At 48.5% G+C, this 22,992-nt stretch overlaps 1 protein-coding gene across 3 annotated transcripts in view; it reads left to right on the forward strand.

The window, feature by feature from the left end:
- The first annotated feature begins 92 nt into the window (after positions 1-92).
- SLC24A1 (solute carrier family 24 member 1) overlaps positions 93-22,992 on the forward strand; it is a 26,603-nt gene continuing 3,703 nt past the window's right edge. For 2 of the 3 annotated variants that reach the window (XM_044918134.1, XM_044918137.1), the window contains exons 1-6: positions 93-1,997; positions 12,911-12,968; positions 14,307-14,417; positions 18,075-18,155; positions 19,235-19,329; positions 22,780-22,975. In XM_044918134.1, coding sequence (XP_044774069.1) covers positions 93-1,997; positions 12,911-12,968; positions 14,307-14,417; positions 18,075-18,155; positions 19,235-19,329; positions 22,780-22,975 — 2,446 coding nt within the window. Of the gene's footprint in view, positions 1,998-12,910; positions 12,969-14,296; positions 14,418-18,074; positions 18,156-19,234; positions 19,330-22,779; positions 22,976-22,992 lie in introns of all 3 variants that reach the window. The other variant, XM_044918135.1, reaches the window with a different exon arrangement.

Here is a 22,992-nt window from a genome sequence, read left to right on the forward strand (position 1 = left end):
CTTCACTGATCACCAACCTGAATCCCAGAACAGACCCCATCTTTCCATGGACAGAATGAGAGGTCTTCTGTAACCAGGCATAACTGGCCATCATGGGGAAATTGATCAGAATGGGAACACGGAAGAGGCGGTTACTCTGGCCAAAGCGGCTTCTTTGGAGTCGACTCTTCTTCCTGTTGGGAATGTTGATCATCGGTTCCGCCTACCAGCACCTGAGGAGCCCCCGGGGCCTCCCCTCATTGTGGGCAGCAGTCTCCTCCCAACACCCTGTAAAACTGGCCAGCCGTGACCTCCCTAACAACGATATGATGATGGTGAGCAGTGACCCTCCAAGAGCTAGCTCTGAAATGATGGGTGACACACGGGTGCCCCAAACTACAGTGGGCAAGGATGAGGCAACACGTGGCATAACAATGGAGAATACCCCCAATCCACCCAGAAGGACAGCCAACATCACTTCAACAATGCCCAAGAATAACTACAGCCTAACAGCTGCAGACACAGAAAGAACGAAGGAAGACACCACAATCACACCCAGTAGAGTACTGAATCACTACACCCCAACTTCAAAAAGGCCAACAGTAAAGAATCATACCCCAACAACATCACCCAGGGTAGAAATGCAGAGCTATCACCCAACTCAGGCTGGGAGAAAGGTGATGAAATATACCCCATCTCCATTTGGTAGACTAGTAAGCACTTATGCCCCATCCACACTCATGACAATGACAGAGAGCCATGGGATCACCCCCAGAACAACACTGAAAGACAGTGAAACTATGACAACCACCAAAATATTGGAGACCAACCCCTCTAAGAGAATAGTAGAGGAAACCACCCCAACTACTCTCAAGGGAATAATTAATAAAACGCCAACTTCCCTGATAAATGACATGGAAACAAACATCTTGACTTCTCCAAGGAGTATGACGGAAGAGAACACCCTGACTACCCCCAGAAGAGTGGATAATAACAGATCGACCAAGCCCCGGGGGTTAGTGGGAAAGAACAAGCTGACGGCGCCCCTGCGAATGGGCCTGGAGCACACCACAGCCATCTCGGAGGGGCGAGTGACAATACGCACCACCACAACAGGCAGTGGCCCAACAGAAACCAAAGCCTCTACCGCTACCTGGAGTATTAGTAATCCCTTATCTGGAACCAGCGTGTCGACCAGTGGAATATCCTCCACCACCTTCCGGGGGCTGGCAAAGAAATCTTCCATGGCACCCAGGCCCTCCTCACCCTCCAAGGTCAGGGCAAATCCAACCATCCAGGTCCGTCACTGTGTGGTTGTGGAGCCAGCCCCAGCGGTGCCCCCTGCTCCCTCCCCCAGCCTGACAACAGCTATGATCCCAGAGGCACCCAGTTCCAATCCCTCAGCACTGCCTCCTGGGTGGCCAGACCTTCACTCCAAGGCAGAGTACCCCCCAGACTTGTTCAGCATAGAGGAGCGGCGACAGGGCTGGGTGGTCCTGCACATCTTTGGCATGATGTACGTGTTTGTGGCCTTGGCCATCGTGTGTGACGAGTACTTTGTCCCAGCCCTGGGTGTCATCACAGATAAACTGCAGATCTCAGATGATGTGGCAGGTGCCACCTTCATGGCTGCTGGAGGCTCTGCCCCTGAGCTCTTCACCTCCCTCATTGGTGTCTTCATCTCTCACAGCAACGTGGGCATTGGTACCATCGTGGGCTCTGCTGTGTTCAACATCCTCTTTGTCATCGGCACCTGTGCCCTCTTCTCCCGGGAGATCCTCAATCTCACATGGTGGCCCTTATTCCGTGATGTCTCTTTCTACATCCTTGACCTGATAATGCTCATTCTCTTCTTCCTGGACAGCCTCATTACCTGGTGGGAAAGCCTGCTGTTACTGCTGGCCTATGCTTTATATGTGTTCACCATGAAGTGGAATAAGCAGCTCGAGGTCTGGGTGAAGGAGCAGCTCAGCAGGAGGCCAGTGGCCAAGGTCATGGCCCTAGGGGACCTCAGCAAGGTAAGGACAGGCTGGCTCAAATTTCTGTAGCCCCTTTGGGGTAAAAAGATGAGGGGAGAGACCAGTGACTGTAGAGTAGAAATTGCTGGGTCAGGCCTCAAGAGATGGGTGCTCTGCTTCCCTTTGCTATTCATTCAACATTTAAAGCCCTATTCTTTGCCAGGTGCTTGGCAAGAGTGACCTTGGCTCAGCTCCCAATCATCCGATGGTTATTATTACGATCCACCATTGGCAGGGGAAGAAACGGAGGCCTAATGAATTTAAAGCACTGTTCAAGGTCACACAGCAAATAGGCAGTGGAGCTAAGATTTGAACTTGGGTTGGTCTGACTGGGTGTTTGGAAGTGACATTTGAGCTGGGCTTTGGAGAATATCCAAGGAGTTATCAGGCAGGGAAAAATGATAATCTCTTCCATGTGCATGGTGTTTAGGGTTCATCTAGCACCTTCTCTCTCATTTAATCCTGTTTGTTCACATTCCAGATTTGGAGTTAGTGGCTTGGATGGGGTCTGACAAGGTGGAAGTTTTTTGTTTTTGTTTTTGTTTTGTTTTTGATATATTGGAGATGAGAGCTCCACTCATCCACTGACAAGCTAGCCTTGGGTGCAGGGCCCTCTCTCTTGTCGAGTGGAGGCCAGATACCAGAACTCCAGCCCTGAGGCTTTCTCTTGGCTCCAGAATTCTTTTTTAAGAATATCTGTGCCCCTGTGAGGGACCTTCCTTCTAAGTTCATTGCATGGCTCAATAACCTGCAAGATAAGATTAAAGTGGGGAAGTGATCTCTGAAAATTCATCTCAAAGTTTTTGTTCCTTGACTCCAAAGTGAGGTACCCTAGGGAACACAGACCCTGTTTCTTTCCTGCTCCTAAAGGGTGGGTTCGGGCAAAGGTTGGCTCTCAGCCTGCCTCTTTCATGTCTCAGAGAAGCCACTGGTGTGGGCAGAATTTTGCGTGCAAAGAATGGAAGGACTTAGCTACTTAATCCAGAGTGGTTTTGATGAGTGGGCAGGATGGAGACCAAATTCAGCAGCGTGTCTGGGAGATATATGATGCAAGAGAGATGAAATGTACTTCCTTTAGGATTTTTGAGATGATGTGGTATTCTGGCCGGAGCACAGAAGTAGGAGTCAGGAAATCTGGGTTCTAATGTGATTCTGCCTCTAACTAACAGTGTGACCTTGGACGGGTCCCTCCCTTCCCTTCTCTGGCAGAAATGACAGAGTCCAACTAGTCACCAAAAGGCCCTGTTTAACGATCATCATCCAAGCGAGTTTCGTTCTAGCTGGCCCTACACAGTGGTTATTTGTCTGGTTTGGTCAACTGAGCTCCACCTGCCATATTTGCAGATGGCCCCCAAAGAAGAAATGTCCTACGCAAGGTTATATAACCAGCAGGTATCAGAACCAGAATGGGAACCCAGTATCCGAACTCCCCATTCAGTGCTATTTCCTGTCAGCTCCTTGAAGCCAGAAACTTCAAAAAGAAAGGGAGGCTCAGAGCATTACATCATTTAATATGAAGAGACAAGGGCCTCCCCCCAGATGAAGTCCTCAGGGCCTTGCTGGGGGTGGCCATGAAGCCTGGCACTCTCCTCTGAGAAGTGCATCTAATGCCTTCGTGTACATCAGGCCAGCAATTTTCAAAATGCCTCTGACTTGCCTCCCGGTCATTATCAGTGATTCTGTTTTTATTTAAACTCTACAAATTCTGAATTTTCCATTTTGCGAGGACTAGACCATCAAAGCAGAGCTTGTGAAACAAGTGAAGCATAATCATGATTTCAAAGGAGAATTTGTAACCTACTTAAGAGACTCTTCTAGGGCATTAGTAGCAGCTCTTGGCCAACCGGTGAGAGTGGTGCCGATCACAATTCTGTTCTTACTTGCTGAAACAAATCCAATATGAATTTTAATTAACAGCGTTATTAAAAAAAAAAAACGGAACAGGTTGAATTACTGGCTATACTTGAAAGTCAATCTGTATTTATTTAAAATTAAAAATCTAAGGGTGCCTGGCTGGCTCAGTCAGTGGAGCATGCGACTCTTGATCTTGGGGTTGTCAGTTTGAGCCCCACATTTGGTGTAGAGATTGCTTAAAAATAAAATCTTTGAGGGACACCGGGGTGGCTCAGTTGGTTAAGCGTCTGCCTTTGGCTCAGGTCATGGTCCCAGGGTCCTAGGATCGAGCCCTGCATCGGGCTCTCTGATCAGTGGGGAGCCTGCTTCTGTCTCTGCCTGCCACTCCCCCTGCTTGTGCATGCTCTCTCTCTCTCACAAATAAATAAATAAAATCTTTAATAAAATAAAATAAAATAAAAAACCTATAGTTAGTACTTTCCAGCATTAACAACTCCTCACTAAAAATTAGTCCAAATAATAAGAACTGTGGCTATTTTGAAATGGTTTTTAAAATATCTGGATTTGGATTTCACCTCCGGTGTCTAAAAGCCAGAGAGAGAGAGAGAGGGAGAGATGGAGAGAGAGAGAGAGAGAGAACTGTTTTTGCTTGTATCTTTATGTCTGTGTTTCCTGGCCACTACCTATGATCTGGTCCTGCACTTCACTGATAGACTGAGAGCAAGCCATTCAGTTTTGAATTCATGAAACAATTCTCTGGAAATCCAATTGTTGATCTAGTAAACTGTGTTGGCATTCATTTTTGCAGTTTATGCAAGAGTGTGTCCTCACCCCTGTAAACTGTTTCACTTTAACATGAAAATAAACGTGCCTTACTCTCTCACTTCTGTTGATGTACTGACTCACACCTCTCCTTGACTAATGGTTTCCCTCTTTGAGCATCACCCCAGGAAAGCAGGGGGCCTAGGAAGCAGCTTATTCAATCAGCCATGCTCCGAAGTGAAGAAGTCAGAGAGAAGTGGGGCATAACCAGACAGAGTGGTAGGAACCAGGGAGGGAGGCTGGGGAGGCGAGGTCAGAGCCAAAGGTGCTTGAGAAGTCTAAGCAGCAGGAAGAGAGATGGAGGGCAGTGTGAGCCAGCTCCCTCTGGAGAGAAACAGGAACAGGAAAGACATCTGGGCCTCTCCCTTCCTCTGTTGCCAGCCTGGGGTGAGGTGTGGAGGGGTAGCTACAGCATCAGGCTCATCATTGCCACTGCATGGGGAAACACTCTTTGTATCTCCCAAAGAGGTGAGCATGGGCTCTCGTCTCCAGCAGGAGGTGCACAAGTATGTGGTTCAGTTTCCTCAGGAAACACTAACAGTTCAGGGGCTCCAGTGTAGAGAGAGAAAGGAGTGGGGAGGGAATCCTTACTTATGGAGGGCCTATTCCATACATATCTGATCTCAACAATTTCTCACAAAAGCCCTACAAGGATGGATTATAACCTCCATTTTGCAGATGAGGAAACTGAGGCTCAGAGAGGATCATTAACTCATCCAGTTCCATAGCTTGTTGGTGGTTCTCACCATTGGCGCGTGAAACTGTATATCTGGGTTTTAACCCAGGCTCCACTGCAAACTGCCCCTGTTGCTCTGGGCAAGTCAGTGCAATTCAACAAACCTTTATCAGTAAGTGCTTAAATGAAAAACAGTGTGGGGAAAAGATTGTGTCCCTTCCAGTAGAAAGGACAGGCACAGACAAGAGTAACTGCAATAGAACGAACCCTATACAAAGTGCTATGAAGTCACTTTGCTTTCCTACCTTAGATTGCTTATCTGTAAAGTGAGTGGGATGATGATCTCACGTAGGGGTTGGCAGACTTCTATGGTAAAGGGCCAGACAGTGAATAGTTCAGGCTTTGCAGGCCATGCAGTCTCTGTCACAACCCAGCTCTGTTGTTGTAGCATGAAAGCCGCCACAGACAATACACCAACAGACAGGAGCGGCCACATGCTGTTTTCCCAAGTACAACATCCTTGTAGGTGTTCCAGCTGAACAACTTGGGGATGAGAGCAGCAGAGAACGATTCATTTTCTTCCTGAATATTTACCCAACTGATATCTGTAGAGTTTCTGAGCTGGAGGGCCTTTCACTTTACTTTTTATTCTGCTCTGACAACCTAGAATTGGGATAAAGGTTTTTTTGGGGGGGGGGAGGGAATGATTCTAATCAGAATTCACTTAAGAGCATTTCTAGAAAAAATAAAATGGTGTAGCATCAGACATGGACACATAGTAACAATTTTAGAGTCTCTCTTTTGACACTGGCTGAAAAAAAATCAAAGCTAAGCTATTTTAGATGACATTGGTCAAACTGGCATGTATTGGTTTGGGATGCCTCCTATGACCCCTATTATTGACTTGCTCTGAAACTTTATACCTGTGTATAAAGTATACCTGAATATAAACTATACACCTCTCAGTGTATTTATTCTAGCCCCAAATGATAAATATCTGACTTGCCTTGACCATGCATAATCATAGAAAGCCAACAAACAGCAAAGCTGATGCACTGGCCTGGCTTAAAAAGCTTTATCTATCTGTGGTTGAAGCACCACAGGCCTTTCTTTATAGAGAGAGCTCCCAGCTTAGCTAGAAAGACCAGCCATCTGCATGAGATGCTGATTGGCAATATGGTCAGAGGGGCACCAGTGGTAAAAAGGGATCCAAGGGGGGAGGGGAACAAGCCTATTTTGGGTCCCTATCCACATCATGCCCTCAAGAATACTTCAGAATGTGAAACTCTGGAGAAAAGTCTGCCATTCTTTCCTCAAATGCATTGGGGGCTGTTTTTTGTTTTGTTTTTCCCTGGCAAGGTTTTTTTTAATTAAACCAACCAACGTGACCCTCCAAGCAGACAAACCAGGTGCCTCCTAAGGGGGCCAGTCCTCCCCTTTCTAGTCAGGGTTGACATTTATTCCAAGGGCTTCTATCAGTGGCCTGTATTCAGCAGGGCTGTGGACAGGAAGCCCTGTGAACAGGAAGGCCTCTCCAGCATCTGTGGACCCCACTCATGCTAGGCTGCAGGGAATCCACTAAGCTCCCAAAGAGCCCCTCCTAGCCTGGGCTGAGGGGTTCCCACCTTTTTCTTTTCTTTCTTTCTTTCTTTCTTTCTTTCTTTCTTTCTTTCTTTCTTTCTTTCTTTCTTTCTTTCTTTCTTTCTTTCTTTCTAGGTAATATTCACACATTTTTATTTTATTTTTATTTTTTTAAGTAGGCTCCTCACCCATCATGGGGCTTGAACTAACAACCCTGAGATCAAGAGTTGCATGCTCTAACGACTGAGCCAGCCAGGTGCCCCAGGGTTCCCTCCTTTAACCCCTTGGATAGTTAGCTTCCTCCCAGTTGTCAGAAAAAGATGATAAGAGTAGAATTCTCAATTTTAGGGCTTCTTTTCCTCATAACATTTTTTTAGTGTTCATCTGCTAGTTGGTGCTAGCAGATGACAAAATGAATGAATAAGAAACAAACGAATATGAACAGAAAAACTCAAACACCTGATCATGCCTGGTCCGATAGCTTGTTGTTTCCATGGATGCATGTGTACCTGTAATTGAGATTTTACATGCATTTATGCCACACAGTAATATTTTCTCATAGTGTGTATGATGGGATTAAATACGAAATTAAATATTGATGGTGTTCTACAAATAACAGCATGATTTCTAGATGCTCTGCCCCCTGAATAAATTGGAAATATAAAACTAACCTTATTTAGTGTGGGGGAGTGGGCATATGGATGCTAAATAAGTAAAAACAAGATAATTTCAGGGAGTGACAAGTGCTGTGAAGGAAATAAGCATGCATATGGTGGAGAAGGACTGGAGGTGATGGGCCCCTTTTAGTGAGGGAGAGCAGGAGAAGCCTCTTGGAGGGAGAAAGGTCCAAATAGAGATCTGCAGAATGAGAAGAGAAACCACCCCGTGCTCCATGGGGAAGAATTCTGGAAGAGGAAAGAGCATTTGCAAAGGCTCCGAGCCCGGAAGGAGCTCAGTGCATTAGAATAAAGAATTGGAGGCCAATATGGTCAGTGAGTAAGGGGACAGTGGAACAAGATAACGCTGGAGAGGTGGCTCCCTGTGGGGCCCTGTGGGTCAAATACGGAGTTTGGATTTTAACTGAAGCTCAGCAGGGAAGGAAGTGATGAGGGGCCATATTTAAAAGGTCGCTCCTAACTGTTGTGTAGAGAAGGAACTGTAGGTGTGCAAGGGAGTCCAGTTAGGAGGCTGTTGTGGGCCTCCAGCTGGTATATCTTTAAGAGACGTTTTGAAGGCAGGATCATCTGGACTGGTGATGAAGTGGACTGGGTGAGACAGCAGGAGAAGTCAAGGATGCTGCCAGGTTTTTGGCTTGAGCAGCAGGGTAGATGGTGGTCCCACCCAGTGCAAAAGGGAAGACCCAAGGAAGAACAGGTTTAGGGAGATTCAAGACTTTCCGCTCAGGAATGATGAGTGTGTGTGGCTATGTCACCTCCAGGTGGGTATGTCCAGGAAGCAGTTGCCTACATGGGCCTAAAGCTCAGAATCAAGGTCTGGGCTAGAAATAGAAATTTGTGAATCACTGACAATGTGTGATAATTAAAATCGAGGACCAGTTGAGAGAGAGAGTGAGGGTGGGAGGGTGAGGCCCTAGGTTTGTGCCCTAAAGAACTCCAGTGTTGATTCATTCAGCAAACATTTATTGAATCCCTTTATATGAGGCCTGTGTAGGGTCTGGGGTTACAATGAGAAAAAAGGCACAGTCCCAAGTCCTGGATGAGCTCAGTCTCAGCAGAGTGGGAGTTGATCCAGATTTTGTGGGGCCTGACACTCTTTAAGAAAAAGAATATAAAACTATTGGTACAAAAATCAAATACAAGGTCTTGTAAAGTGTTTATGTAGGGGAGACATGGGCCTTGGAAATTAAGCTTCACCGGCTCCATGGTAAATCCTCTCAGTGGGGAAGACAGATAAATAAAATTGATGTGTAATGGTATAGGAAAGCACTAAGGGATTTAGTACTGCAGAGTGGACATCTCAGCAGACCAGAGAATCAGGGAAGGCTTCCTCCGGGAGGCGATGTTTAGCAGAATCTTGAAGAACAAGCAGGGGGTGGCTGATTGAAGAAGGGGTAAGAACTCTCCTGGGCTTGTGGAGAGGCCAAGGGAATGAGACACCATGAGATCATAGCTGCACTGTCCGGTATGGTGACCACTACCTACATGGAGCTACTCAGCTCTTGAAATGGGGCTAATCTGAACTGAGATATGCTGTAAGTATAAAATATACAGTGGGTTTCAAAGGCTTAGTATGAAAAAAAAAAGGGCAAAATAGCTCATTGATATTTTTATAGTAATTATATGTTGAATTATAATATTTTTAGTATATTGGGTTAAAGTATATTATTCAAACTAATTTCACGTGTTTCTTTTACGTTAAAAAATGTGGCTACTAAAATAGTTAAAATTACATGTGTGACTTGCATTCTATTTCTCTTGGACAGTGCTGGACTAGAGGTAAGAGGAGGCTGATAGGTGCTCAGGTAAGGAGTCTGGACTCCCTTGTGAGGATAGTAAGCCCCTAGGGTGTGGGGGAGGGACATGATTTGTGCTTTGTTTAGAAAATCACTCTGGCTGAGGGATAGAGAATGAACTAGAAGAGGAATAATCAGGAGTCGGGGGGTTTTGCAGGACTGTAGGCGGGAGAATGGAGAGATGAGGTGAAATTTGAGGACTTTTAGAAACTAGGTCTGGGGCGCCTGGGTGGCTCAGTCGTTGGGCGTCTGCCTTCGGCTCAGGTCATGATCCCAGGGTCCTGGGATTGAGCCCCACGTCAGGCTCCCTGCTCGGTGGGAAGCCTGCTTCTCCCTCCCTCTCCCACTCCCCCTGCTTGTGTTCCTGCTCTCACTGTCTCTCTTTCTGTCAAATAAATAAATAAAAATCTAAAAAAAAAAGAAAGAAAGAAAGAAAGAAACTAGGTCTGACCTCTAATTGGATGTGGGCTGTGAAGGAGAGGGAGGAATTCAGGTAGACTTCTGGGTTTCCAGCTTAGATAAATGAGTGGATCAGAGTGCAAGACTGTACTCAGGAAAGGGCTAGTGTGAAGAGCCCCCTACTAGAGTATAACCTGGGTGAAGGCAGGACTCAGTCCAGGGATTCAGTAAATATTTGTTAAATGAATGCTAAAAAAAACACACACTAAAATATGTGGTTCAGGAAATGTGTCATGGATGGTCTAGAAGGCGATAGGTCAGTGATTAACTGCTACATCAATGGGAGATAGAAACTGGAAGTCAGGAGGGGGAGCCCCCTGAGGGACTGCCATATTTGCCATCACAGGTTCCCATGAATGGCTACAAGGGATCCCACTGCTCAACCTCAGCAAGATACATCACAGGTGCTGGGGGCTTTGGCTGGCAGGAAAACATCCTCTTTGGTTTCCTCAGCCCCTTTGCTAATTTTCATGGGGAGAAGGAGAAGGTGGGGTGATGAGGCTGAAGAAAGAGGAGGGGCAATGGATTGGGGTCAGAGGTGGATGTGAAATGTGTTGGTACTAAGGGCATATTCTGAAAGCACCTACTTGCCAGGACTGCTACCCATAATAGACCCATCATCCACATCTAAATGGAGATGAACATTCATGTCCATTTACCTAAAATGTCAATAATTTAAAACAGAGCCACTAGGGAATAGAGATTTTACCTCATTACCTTATTTATGCTTGGGAAAAGAAATATGAGTTAGTAAACAACAACAACAACATCTAATGGGGATCAGGAGATCAGAGTTCTGACACTGTCTTTGTGAGTGTGGGCAAGTGACACACTCTTTCTGTATCTCTGTTTTCTCATCTATCAAAGAGCAGTAATAATACTAACCTTGTCTGCTTCATGGAGTTAGTAGTCTTGGATGAGAAAGCGAATGTGAAGGGCTTCAGAAAATTAGAAGTACATGCTGAACTCAGAAGATACTGATGGGTGCAAAGAATGATGAACTCATAGAGAAATATTTTGGCTTGAGTACATCTGATAGCAGAAAAATCATTAGGCATGTGCATCACGGGGCAAAAGTCAATCTCTCCTGCCCCTCTGTGGACAGAACTAGCTACCCCAAAGGGCAGCCTGGCTCCTCACAGTTTTTTGCCTCCAGAAACTCAATGGGTTAGGGTTGGACATGATAAACGTGAGATGGCTGGGCCAGCAGGGGTTGGTGCCAAAGCCTCCAGTATGCCAGTAAACTTACCCGAGTGTCATGAAAGAGTTGGGGGATTTGTTCACAAAATCAGCAGTGTTCCCTTCATATGCAGATGGGTTATTTCTGCTCTGTTTCATTCATTTGCATATTCATTGGTTCATCCATCTGTTTATTTAATTCATTCAGCAATCTACGTCCAGCATTCAAACCTCCCCCATCCTTCAAAGCTTACTCAAATTGTACCTACTTCAGGAAGCCTTCTTGTCTCTCCCACCACGACACCTTCATCTACGCTTTTCATTTCTTGAACCACGTTCTGCTTTGTCAGCATTGGTTCCAATTCCTTTCTGGACATAGAACACGTGTCCGCAACATCTTTGTATCCCAACAGCACTAGCACACTGACCTATAAACAGCAGGTGCTCGGGGAAATAAGAACTGAATGAATGAACAAATTGGGTGGATGGGAGGGTGAGGAGCCCTGGCTCAGGCACTATTTTCTTTATTTTCTGAGTTGAAACAGAGACAGAGTATAGAACGTCCAGTTCTAGTTCTGGCCACAGAGGCCAGAGTGGGGAGGTGAAGACAGTTTTGGGGGGGCAACTATTGGTGACCATGTTGCCTGAAAATAGCACTAGAAGCTACTTAGGAATAGCTACTCGTTCAGCTCGCCTTTAGTGAGCACCTACTATGTACAAGAAATGTGCCGCAGGTTAGGGGAACAGAGATGACTGTATTGAAAGTTCAAAAAAAAATTGCGTCTAGCTGGGTAAATAACTGACATAGGTCAAAAGTTAAAAAATGATTCTTTTAAAAGTTCAAATGGCACTATAAAGCAGTAAATGCAAGGTAGAAGGCTAGTGGTCCAGACAATAAGTACCGTGGGTTTAATGATTCTTCATCTTAGATTCTTCTAGGGCTGTCTCATTTCCCAGCTGGCTGCCCTGCAGCTTCCCCCAGGACCTGAGTGCTTACTCGATCATAGAGCCAGATTTTGGTAACAAAAAAGTGTGCTCACTGTTGTTATACAGCTTTTGAGGAGAGAGGTATCATAGGGAGCTGGAGTGAGTGTGGGAATAGAAGGGGTCATTCAGGAAAGCTTTGTAGAAGAATTCACCCTGAATTTTCTGAAAAACTGGTAGACATAGAGGAGTGGAGAAGGCATTTTAAGCCGAGAGAAGAGTCGTGAACAAGGGTCCAGCAGTTGGAATGGATTGGGGACAGTTAGAGGACAGTTCATTCATGCCTCATTCAACAAATATTTATTGAATCTTGTGAAGTGCCCAAGAGTGTTTTTGTGCTAGACACACAGTGGCAAATGAAGTAGGCAATCTGCCTCCAAGACGCTAGGGGGTAGTTAATTTATTTGTATGTTTGTTAACAATGTTAGCAATGTTTGTTAACACACAAATAAATCGAGGAAAGCGCTATGGAGGAAAAGAACAGAAATCTATAAAAGAGAATGAGACAACACCTTAGCTCCCCAGAGGAGGGTGACGTGTAAATGGAGACCTGAAATATTGGGAGTGAGGGAAGGAGGGTGCCAAGCATGGGAGGAGGGGCCCCGTGATGAGGTTTTCAAAGTGGGTAAAGAGGGACTGAAAGACAGTTGGTGTTACTGGACTGTAGACAGTGGACACATTTGACTGGGCCTACGGTGTGCAGAGGGAAGCCAGACCGTGAAAGGCCAGGCTGGGGTTTGGACATGGTAAAACATCTTCTGAGAGCAGGTTATCTTTGGGTGTGTTTCTGTGTTCCCACCTGAGGGTTCCCCGGAGAGAAAGGGAAGTAGAGAGGGAGAGTAAGGGTCTCTCCAAACATCTCGTGATTCCTGTCCCTGTTTGCAGCCAGGCAATGGGGCAGCTGCGGTGGATGAGCTACAGGAAAACACGAAGCTAAAGGTGGGTGCCATGTGGAGTCTGCCCAGCAGGGACACTGCAGGGTCTCGGAGGACAGCCATAGACCTGAGGCACTGCGGCCCTGATGCTGGGGATCCTGGGCGGGGTTCAGGCTTGGGAAGCTCCTGGGAGTGCTCCCAGGATGAACCAGTGAAGGAGCCAGCTCCTTTGCCAGAGGGACTGTCACTTCCAAGGTGACCTTGGAAGAGGTGCTTCTTTGGGAGCTAAATCCAGAACGTCACTGCTTGCCCTGCCACTAGCTTGCTGTGTGAGTTTTGCATCTGTAAAATGACTGTGCACTAGCCGAACTCAAGCCCCAACTCTTAGAATTGATCTAAAAGCCTAATTACCTGTGGCTTTGGAATGCTCCAGAAATAAGAGAAACACAGGAGGGGCACTGGGAGCAGGGGAGACTGAGGTTTCTGAAAAACTGTATCTTAGCTGCCTTTTGCCGGTGGGATATTTGGGAAGAATTATGGGAACGTTAGAGAGGAGAGGCTGGGGCCTGAATGACATCTTCCTCATCCAAAGAAAATCCCGAGGCATGTTGTGAAGAACTGTGTTACTACAGCACTAGATGGCAGAAGAGTTCAACTCCAGAGGGATGGGGGATGGGGGATGGGGGTGGGGGGAGGGAGGGACTGAGCAAGTGTTGGTCTGTCTTGGATGTTCCTTTGTAAATCAGATGATATTTCTATGTGTGTCACATGTGGGTATCTGCACATATAGATGTGAGTATGTGTGTGCCTATGAAGGTCTCTTGAAGCATCTGTGTGTAGGAAAAAAGGGAAGGGAACTGGGAATCCAAGGTCCTGAGCGCTAGTTTTGAGTCTTTCACTTACCTTGGATAAGGCACCTAGCCTCGCTCAGTTTTCATTTCCTTTTCTGTAGAAGGGGATCCCAGCCTTGCTTATCTGGGGCTGGGGCAATGATAAAGCATGATGATGCTTTGTGGACCGTAAAGCGTACCCACGCACAGTGGGTCTGCGTGTGGTGTGTGGGTGAGTGCGTGTTTCTGTGAGAGTGTATTTTCAGGGAAGGACAAACCCTAGGTAATGTGTTATGCTTTGTACACATTGTCTGCTCCCTGTTGAGACCTTGGGGGGATTATTCCGTACGTAGAATTAGCCAGTCATGGAAGAGTGGGGGGAGGCTGAGAAAGAAAGCAGTGTAATGCTCCTGATGGAGGTGAAGGGAGAGGGGAGGCCAGGGTCAGGCTCCTGTGCTTTGTTCTGCCTTCCAAGGGAGGGGAGCAGGGTTAGTGAGGTCCTCGTGGGGCTCTTCCCCTGGCTTGGGCAGGGGCCCACTGAGGCCTGTGCGGCTCTCCCCGCTCAGCTCCCAGCAGTGCTCCCCGCGGTGCTGACCCGAGGGAGCAGCTCGGCCTCTCTGCACAACAGCACCATTCGCAGCACCATCTACCAGCTCATGCTCCACAGCCTGGACCCTCTGGGAGAAGGTAAGCAAGGCCTCCCCAGACCTGCGCGCTCCCCTGTCTACTCCTTCCCTCCTGCGGCTGGACAAGAACAGGGGCCTGCAAAGGGGAGGATGAGGGCAGAGCGGGGAATCGAGAGCACAGGAGAGCTGGGGTGTGAGGCCAACAGTCTGGGAGACAGGGCAGAGAGAAGGCATAGGACTCAACAGGAGCTAAGGTCCTTAGGTATCCACATCCCACGACTTCCCTGTCTCCGGGTCCCCTCCTGTAAAAGAGTTCACCTGTAGTTAGCGGGGCCCTGAGTGCTGTGTGCCCTGCTCTGGTCTATGTTGGGGTTGCCCTCAGTGACTTCCCTACGAAGCCCACCACCCACAGGTTGGCTCCAGTATCCCACAGCATCTCCAGCCAGGCAGCTTGGCACAGGCTGACTGGCCAGGGCCACTGCTGCGGGTACCTCCTATAGGGCCCCACGGCCCAGAAGCTCTGAGTGGTACCTTCCTATGCTCTGTGTTGAGCTCTGGAGTCCTACGAAAACTGCTAACCCCGTCTCCAGCCAGGAACCGCGAAGGAGCTGCCAGGACCTCTTCTGGGGGTGGTAGGGGGCCAAAGTAAAGTGGGGCCTGATGTCTAACTGGACAAGTGATGGGAGTAGCTGAGCTTCTCACCATCCGTCTTACCAAGTCCTGCCTTCTGGCCCCTTTCCCCAGAGGGCTGAGCTGAATATGACACCGGAGACTGACTCGTGAGCATCAGGAAGCACCTGGACTTACATTTCTGGTTCAGGGACAAATCTTGGGGTGGGGGGGGCTCAGAATTTCCTCAGGCCCTGCAGATACAGTATTGGGTTTTTGGGTATTTAAAAGGGTATTGGGCTGGGAAAAGCAGAGACAAAGACGAGATGATCTAATCTTCCTCCGAAAATCCTCAGTTGAGCCTCGGCAGACATTGAGAGAGGCCACCCCCAAGTATCGGTGCCCCTGGAGTTTTGAGAGTGGAGTTTGCTGCACCCAGCAGCCTGTGGGTGATTGGTGCTGGGGGCATGCCTGGCCTGGGGCACTGAAGGAAGCTCCGTCCCTGGGTTGGCAAAGTCCTGAAGATAAAGATCTTCTCCTGTATAGGACCGCAGGCCCCCCTGCCTGGGCCAATTCTGTGACCAGCAGCTGACCTACTTGTCCTAACAGGATTATGTGATGGCCGGGCCAGGCCCAGGTCAGAGGAGATTGATACTAAGTAGGAGATGATCCAGCTGCACTGAGAGCAGAGAGGCCATGAGAGGAAATGAACGCTGGGTGAGCCAGTGACAGGCACAGCCCCAGGAGGACAAGCGGGCTTCGTACATCGTGGGCACATGTGGCCACGGAAAGGGCCCTGTGGCCGGTGACTGCTGATACGCTCTGGGCTCTGAGATGAAGTCCTGCTCGGAGAGGCAACTCTGATTCTACACCCCGAGGCCCCATCCAGGAGGCACTGGGACCTTGCCGAGCAGTGACAAAGGCCTTTGTTCCCAGGACTTTCCAGATACACATTTGTGTTTCCATCTGCTGGTTCCAAATGGCTCTCCAGATGTTTCCACCCTTTCCAGGTGTTCTGGCTCTTTCCACAGAGGCTGTGTGTGGTCTGAACTCTCCCCTGCCCTGTGAAAGGGCTTCTCTTCTCCAGGACCCTATGCCTTTTACGGTGATTTCACTTGGATGTGTGTGTATGCATGAGAGAGAGGGAGAGGGGACCAGAAAGAGGCCCTGCAGCTGACCTGCTTTCCTCAGTGTCGTGGGAAATGAGAGGTTAGGGTGTGCGAGGAGGGGTCCAAAGGAAACAGGGGGACTTGGTTTTCCTTGCCAGCCCCTCCGGCCCACAGTCAGCCGATGGTCTCAGTGCCAGCCCTGGAAGCCGCGGAACTCTCCTGTGATAACAGCAACTCGTGTTGCCCCACAGAAGACTGCAATGCTCCATCCGTGCCAAGGGGGCACTGAAGTTGTGTGGATGAAGGAGGCAGTGGAGGGCCCGCTTTCTGACCTCTCGGCTCTGGGCCCTGACTCGGACCTGTGGGGCTGGCCCACCGGGACACTTCGAAGGGCCTCACGTGCCCGAGGGGTGGCTCTGCAGGATGGAGCCTCTTGCCAGAAGCGGCTGCAGCTGAACCAACTCTGAGAGTTTAGGAGACAGGCTGAAAGGAGGAAATTCCAGACCTGTTTATATTTCTTGCCTGTCCTGGACCCAGGCAGCGTTTGGTCCCCGCAGTTTTCCGTGTTGCACCTTCTCAGTCTGTCTGTGTCATAAACCAGAGGATCTCCAGGGTCCCTTTTAACTCGAACCCTCTGGAGTGCTGGGCCCCTCCAGAGTTGCTTCCTGGGTGGGACAACTGCTCTCAACTACTCACTTCACCCTTGTTGTAGCGCATGCTTATGTAATGCTTTCTAGGTGCCAGGCCCTGTTTTAAGCACATTCATGGATATATTTATTTATTCCTTTAACAACCCTGTAAGATTTTACAGATGAAGAATCTGAGGTACAGAGAGGTTAAGGAATCAGTGGGCTAGGTCCTTGGCTAGCAAGTGGCAGCGCTAGGAATCAAACCCACTATTCTGGCTCCAGAATCCCAGCTAACCTAGCAAGATTTAATTGTACCAGTTAAAGCATTCTTATTTATTTTGTCTCATGGACCCCCACATCAGTGCTCTGTGTGTATCATGACGTTGCCTTTTTAGAGGGGGACACGAAGGCTTAGAGAGGGTATGCAGGCTTCCCAAGGTCACCCAGTGCTCACAGGAGAGAGCCAGCCTGGGCTCCAGAATGTATTCCACGGCCCACGTTTTATCACTTGTGCCATTGTCCTCACCCTCCGGGGCCACACAGCCGTGAGGAGGACCCTGATGAGCCCCTGCACCTCAGTCTCTGTGCCTCTACCTTGAATTACCACGTAAAGCACGTTTTGAAAGAGATTGCCCTCCTCATTTTTCTTGCTTCGCTGTCAGAGCAGCTCGATTGTGCACACAGTGCTCTGTAGGCTTCTGGCAAAGTGTGTACACGGCGACGTGGAAGGAGGCCCTGCTTGGGCTCCAGGTACCTGGGGTCAGAAAGGGTGGGGCAGGGAGCTTGGCGGTCAGCTATTTCCCCTTTCTGGCCAGAGAAGGAGGTCTCAGGAACACGGCCACCGGGAGTGCTCCTGGAGCTATACAGCAGAGCTTCTGGTAGATTCATAGAAAGTGAGCTGCTAAGGACCAAACAGATAATCTAGTTCACGGATGGCAAAAATGTCTCCCTGCCATTTTTTGTCCATTCCCTGCTCATTGCAGACATCACTGATCAGTGATGGCACCTCCTCCTACCAACCTTGGATCAGAATCCTCCTCAATCTAGCACTCCAACAGCCATCACTTGAACTCATGAAGGAAATAAATCCTATTTGTTGCCTCCGAGTCCAACCATGTCGTTTTACCAGAAAGGAAGTAGGTTTAGAGAGAGGAAGTGACTTGCCTAAGGTCACAGCCAGTTAGTAATGATGCAGGGGATTTAAGGTGAAAGTCTGGGAAATGGGCAGCATGAACAAGCCTAGTAGGACCAGCATCCAGACCACAACTCCCAGGCCAGCCTCCTCCCACCCACTTCAGCTGTTCTGGCTGCTGCGCTGACCAGCCTAACTGCAGGGTCCCAGGTAAGATGTGTTCCCTTTCTCATTTGCAGCCCGCCCCTCCAAAGACAAGGAGAGCTTGAGTCAGGAGGCCAAAGCCAAGCTTCACGCTAACGCAGAGAACAAACCAGAAGGTGAGAGGATGATGAGACTGCTGGGTTTCCTCCTGCCGCCTTCCTCCCTCCTGTTGGTCAAGGGCTGAGGCCTGCCTCCTGGCCTCTCGGAGCCAGTCAGCTGGAGCGATGATCTGGTGCCGCATGCCGGCCTCCTCCTTCCAGCGTCTTCCCTTTTTGCCGGGGCTGCTGGCCCGAAGGAGGCCCTGGACAGCTCCCTGCACGCTCTGCTCTGATGGGGCAGGCGGGCCAACCCGGGTGTGTGTGTGTGTGATTGTGTGTGTGTGTGTGTGTGATTGAAGTTCCGCTTCTTTTTCACTAAATCTCATCCCAGAGGCCTCTATTTCTTCTTCCTGTCACTTCTACACAAGCACAGTGCTGTTAGGGATTGGTCTGAGACCAGCAACACCAGGAGGGAAGGGCACCAGGGGTCCAGTGATACAGAAGTGCAGCATCCCTCTGGCAGCTGGGGAGTGAGAGAGCTACTGGCCTGTGAGCGCTGCACAGCAAACCAGGCCTGCCTAATGCACTCAGCGACCCCTGGAGGGAGGGAGAGCAGTAGCCATTCTCCCCATTCTACAGACAAGGAAACCCCAGCTGAGAGGTCGAGTGACTTACCTAAAGCCGCAGAGCCAAGAAGTGAGAGGGCCTCTTCCTAAACCCAGCGTCCCAGGCTTTCCGAGTCTCTCTTCCCTGCAATACTATTTCAAGGCGTCCAAGCTGCTGCCTTTGAAGTCACCAGGACCCCTTCTGTGTAGGTGGTAGGGGGAAGGGTCAGACCTTGAGGGTGGGGGCTTTGCTGTCTTTCGGGTCTCTGTTGCCCAAGCTGCTCATAGGATGAAATGCTTGCGAATACAGGGGGAGCAAGGATGGCCACTCCCAGTTGTCCTCTTATCCGCAGCTGTCTCTGTGGACGGGGCAATAACAGCTCATATCAATCACATCATGTTACTTTTCCTTTCGACAAGAAATTCCCCAAACTTTCTGAGAAGCCGAGGTGGAAAAGGGCCATAGCCCCAGAGCCCCTCACACTAGCCTCTGGCAACCGCCCTCAGAACCTGGCACACTTTTCTGACCTATTCCATGTTTATCCTTTAAAGAGGAGGAGCCAGCCCAGCTTCCTGCGGTCACAGTCACACCAGCCCCCGATCCAGATGTCAAGGGAGATCAGGAGGAGGAGGATCCCGGCGGTCAGGTAGGCACCAACCTCTTTCTAGGTGGGGAAATTTAAGAGGCCCAGGGAAGGACTTGCTGGCCCCAAATCCTTCCTTCTTGAAGGTCTGAAATGCTATTTGAGGTTCATTCCTCTGAGGTAAGCATGGCCCTTTCTGTGAAGATCACATACCTCATGGGGCCAGTTAATTCACATTAACACCTCAGTATGAGTGACATATTATATATGAGACTGTGTTGTCAACTGTCACATGCTGTAAAAACATAAGGAGTAACTGTCAGGGGGTGCCTGGGTGGCTCAGTCGTTAAGCGTCATGATCCTGGAGTCCCGGGGTCAAGTCCCGCATCAGGCTCCCTGCTCAGCCGGGAGTCTGCTTCTCCCTCTGACCCTCACCCCACTTGTGCTCTCTCTCTCTCAAATAAATAAATAAAATCTTTTTTTTAAAAAAAGGAGTAACTGTCAGGGGGGTCTGTCAGAAATTAGCGGGCAGTAAGACATGCAGAGGGGAGGGTTGCTGGATACATGCCTTGGAACCCCTGAGGTTTGTCTACAGGGCTTCCAGAGTCCTGCCGCCGCTGTCTTTACGGCCACACAGCCTCTTCTTCCACCACGCTCCAGCCAAACTGGGCTCCTTGTCTCTATGTTTTTCTCCCTCCAGGCCTTGGTTTCCTCCCCTTCAGGATACCCTTTCCCCTCTGCCTTCATATCCCTCTCACCCACCTCTCCAGGCCACTCTTCATGCCCCCGTGCCCATCAAGTTTCCCTGACCCCCCCCCCCCCCCCCCCCTAATGAAAGCCCCTTGTTCTTTGTCCCTGTCTCCGGGCTCCTATCACTGCCTTCCCCTTACTCTATTTAGGAGTCTCTCTTAGTTCTCCTGCTAGGTGGTGAGGTTCCTGAGGGCAGGATGCACGTCTGAGTTGTCTGTCTCTCCCACACAGAGAGATGCAATGCCTGCATGCACAACTGTGGTCAGTAAGGGTTGAGTAATGACAGTAAATAAGCATTTAGTTTACAAGTTCCATCCCTGTTTTTTTCTGTTTGACACAGTCAATTATATCTCATCCTTAAGCCAGCAACTTTGGGTTTAGTGTCTAAGACATCTTGATGGTATCATGAATGTCCTGAGTAGACCCATTACAGCCAGCTCAAGTGAAAGGGATTAAGAGGATACAGAGGTATCTCCTGGAATCCCAGGGCAAGATCAGTCTCACAAAGAACTGCACCTAGGCCTGAGCAGATATCTGTCACCCTAGTGGCTTCTCACTCTCTGTCTTGCTCTCCCTTAGGTCCCTTTCTCTGTGTGCAGGCTTTATCACTCAGCTTCGTCTGGCAGCCTGGCTTCATTTGCTTTCTTATGGGCACACACAACCCTAAACCCCAACACGGGGCCTCCAGTCCACAGGGGGATCAACCAATGACTGGCTCCCAGTCTCAGAAGAGAATCTCTTCAAACTAGGTCCCAGGTCAGGGATCCAGCCTGTGTCCAATCAGCTATGGCAGGGAGTGGTGGGGTGCTTTGACTCCAACATGGAAAAAAAGAGCCACCCATTCAGAGGGTGTTAGGTGTGACAGTTCTTAGAGAAAAGGGTGCAGGCTGGGCAGACACTCCCATACCTATGGATTTAAATGACTTGTCATCTCCTCCAGGAAGCCTTCTCTCCCGATGGGTTTGGGGGAGGGAGGGCAGGAATTATTTCAGACTAAAATCTTCTCATTGTTTGTTTCCGATTCAAAGCACAGGCCTCATGAATATTAATTTTTGACTACTACATCAGGGGTGTACAACTCGGGTTGCATATTAGAATAATTTGAGGAACTTTAATCAATGCCCAGACCTCACCTTCAACCAATTAAGTTAGAGTATCTGGGGTGGATCCTTGGGCATGAATGTTTTTAAAGCCTCCAGGTGATTTTAATATGCAGCGGAGTTGAGACTCACTGAGCATCCCTTGGAGGTTGCCTGTGTCTTGAAATTTGTTACAGATGACATACTCCATGGGCACACAGCCCAGGTCATTTGCTCAAGGGACTGGCCAGGCATGTTGTTATAGGGTAGTTGGGTGCCTAATCTGTGGACACTCAGAATCAGTGGCTTTTAGATTACATATGGAGTCAGTCCCTGGTGCCCAAACAGTGGTCTGCAAGCAGATGTATTAGGAGCCCTTGTGAGCACGTTAGAATAGATTCCTGGCTTCTCATCACAGAGATTCTGATTCAGTTGGTCCAGGTGGGGCTCAGACATCTGTATTTCTTTGATTTTATTAATTTATTTTGCAAACAGTATTTCTACTAAGCTCCCCAAGCTACGCAGCTTTGAGAACCAAAGATCTCATTCAGCCTTGGCAATTGCAAAGCAGGGTGGCTTGGTGGTTAAGAGGCTGAGAGTTGGACTATCCATATTACAAAGCCCAACTTTATCACTTACTAAGTGTGTGAACCATGGGCAAGTTATTTAACTACTCTGTACCCTAGTTTCTCCATCTGTTAGATGGGCTTAATTCTGTCTATATCATAAATTAATTGACTCATGAAATACACTAAGTGCTATTATTATTTAAGCCACTTAGCATAGTGCCTGGCACATAAAAACCCCCCAGAAAGTAGGTATTATCATCATCATTTTATACATATAAGGTAATATGACAATTTAGGAGTTTTAGTAGACTCAGCAATGTAGCCACCAAAAGATATGCCATATTAGGCAACATTAATGGGAGCAGGTATCTAAGAAAGGGAGGTGTTAGTCCTATTCCACTCTGTGTGGTGTTCTGTGTTCAGTTTTCGAAGCTTCCTCATGGGGTATAAACTTAACTACAGTGAGTTCACCAACATGGGGAGGAGGCTCCAGGCCATAGCATGGAAAGATGGAAGGACCTGGGAATCTCTAACTCAGGGACAAAAGCTGTTTTGTGGAAGAGTGATTAGCTTTGTTCTGTGTGGCTCCAAAGAGCCAACCTATACACAGAGGGTAGAACCTTGTTATAAATCTGGACTTTAATCAGAGTTGTCAAGATGCAGAAGCCACCAGAGGTGGTGAGTTTTCCATCCCTGAAAATGATCAGATAAAGACAGGACAACCGGGCGCCTGGGTGGCTCAGTCGTTGGGCGTCTGCCTTCGGCTCGGGTCATGATCCCAGGGTCCTGGGATCGAGTCCCGCGTCGGGCTCCCGGCTCGGCGGGAGGCCTGCTTCTCCCTCTCCCACTCCCCCTGCTTGTGTTCCTGCTCTCGCTGTCTCTCTCTCTGTCAGATAAATAAATAAAAATCTTAAAAAAAAAAAAAAAAAAAAGACAGGACAACCACCAGGTGGGAATGTTGGGAAGGGAATTTTGCTAAATGACTGTACTAGTTTTCTCCTCATATTCAAGTTTTTAGATCCATTCTAGAACAACAACAACAAAAATGGGGAAGAACTGGGAAGGAAAACAAGCAGAGCAGTTATTACACACTATCTGTTGCCTTTGGATTGCAGGAAGGAGATGTGCCTGGAGCTGAGAGCACAGGTGACGTGATAGGTGAAGAGGCTGAAACTCCTGATAGAGGTGAAAATGGACAACAAGGTGGAGGTGAAACTCAACTGGAAGGTGAAGGTGAAATTGAAGCAGAAGGAGAAGGAGGTGAAGATGAAGGTGAAATCAAAGCAGAAGGAGGAGAAGGTGAACATGAAGGTGAAATCGAAGCAGAA

The sequence above is a fragment of the Neomonachus schauinslandi genome, chromosome 9, assembly GCF_002201575.2.
Source record: "Neomonachus schauinslandi chromosome 9, ASM220157v2, whole genome shotgun sequence".
NCBI lineage: Eukaryota > Metazoa > Chordata > Mammalia > Carnivora > Phocidae > Neomonachus > Neomonachus schauinslandi.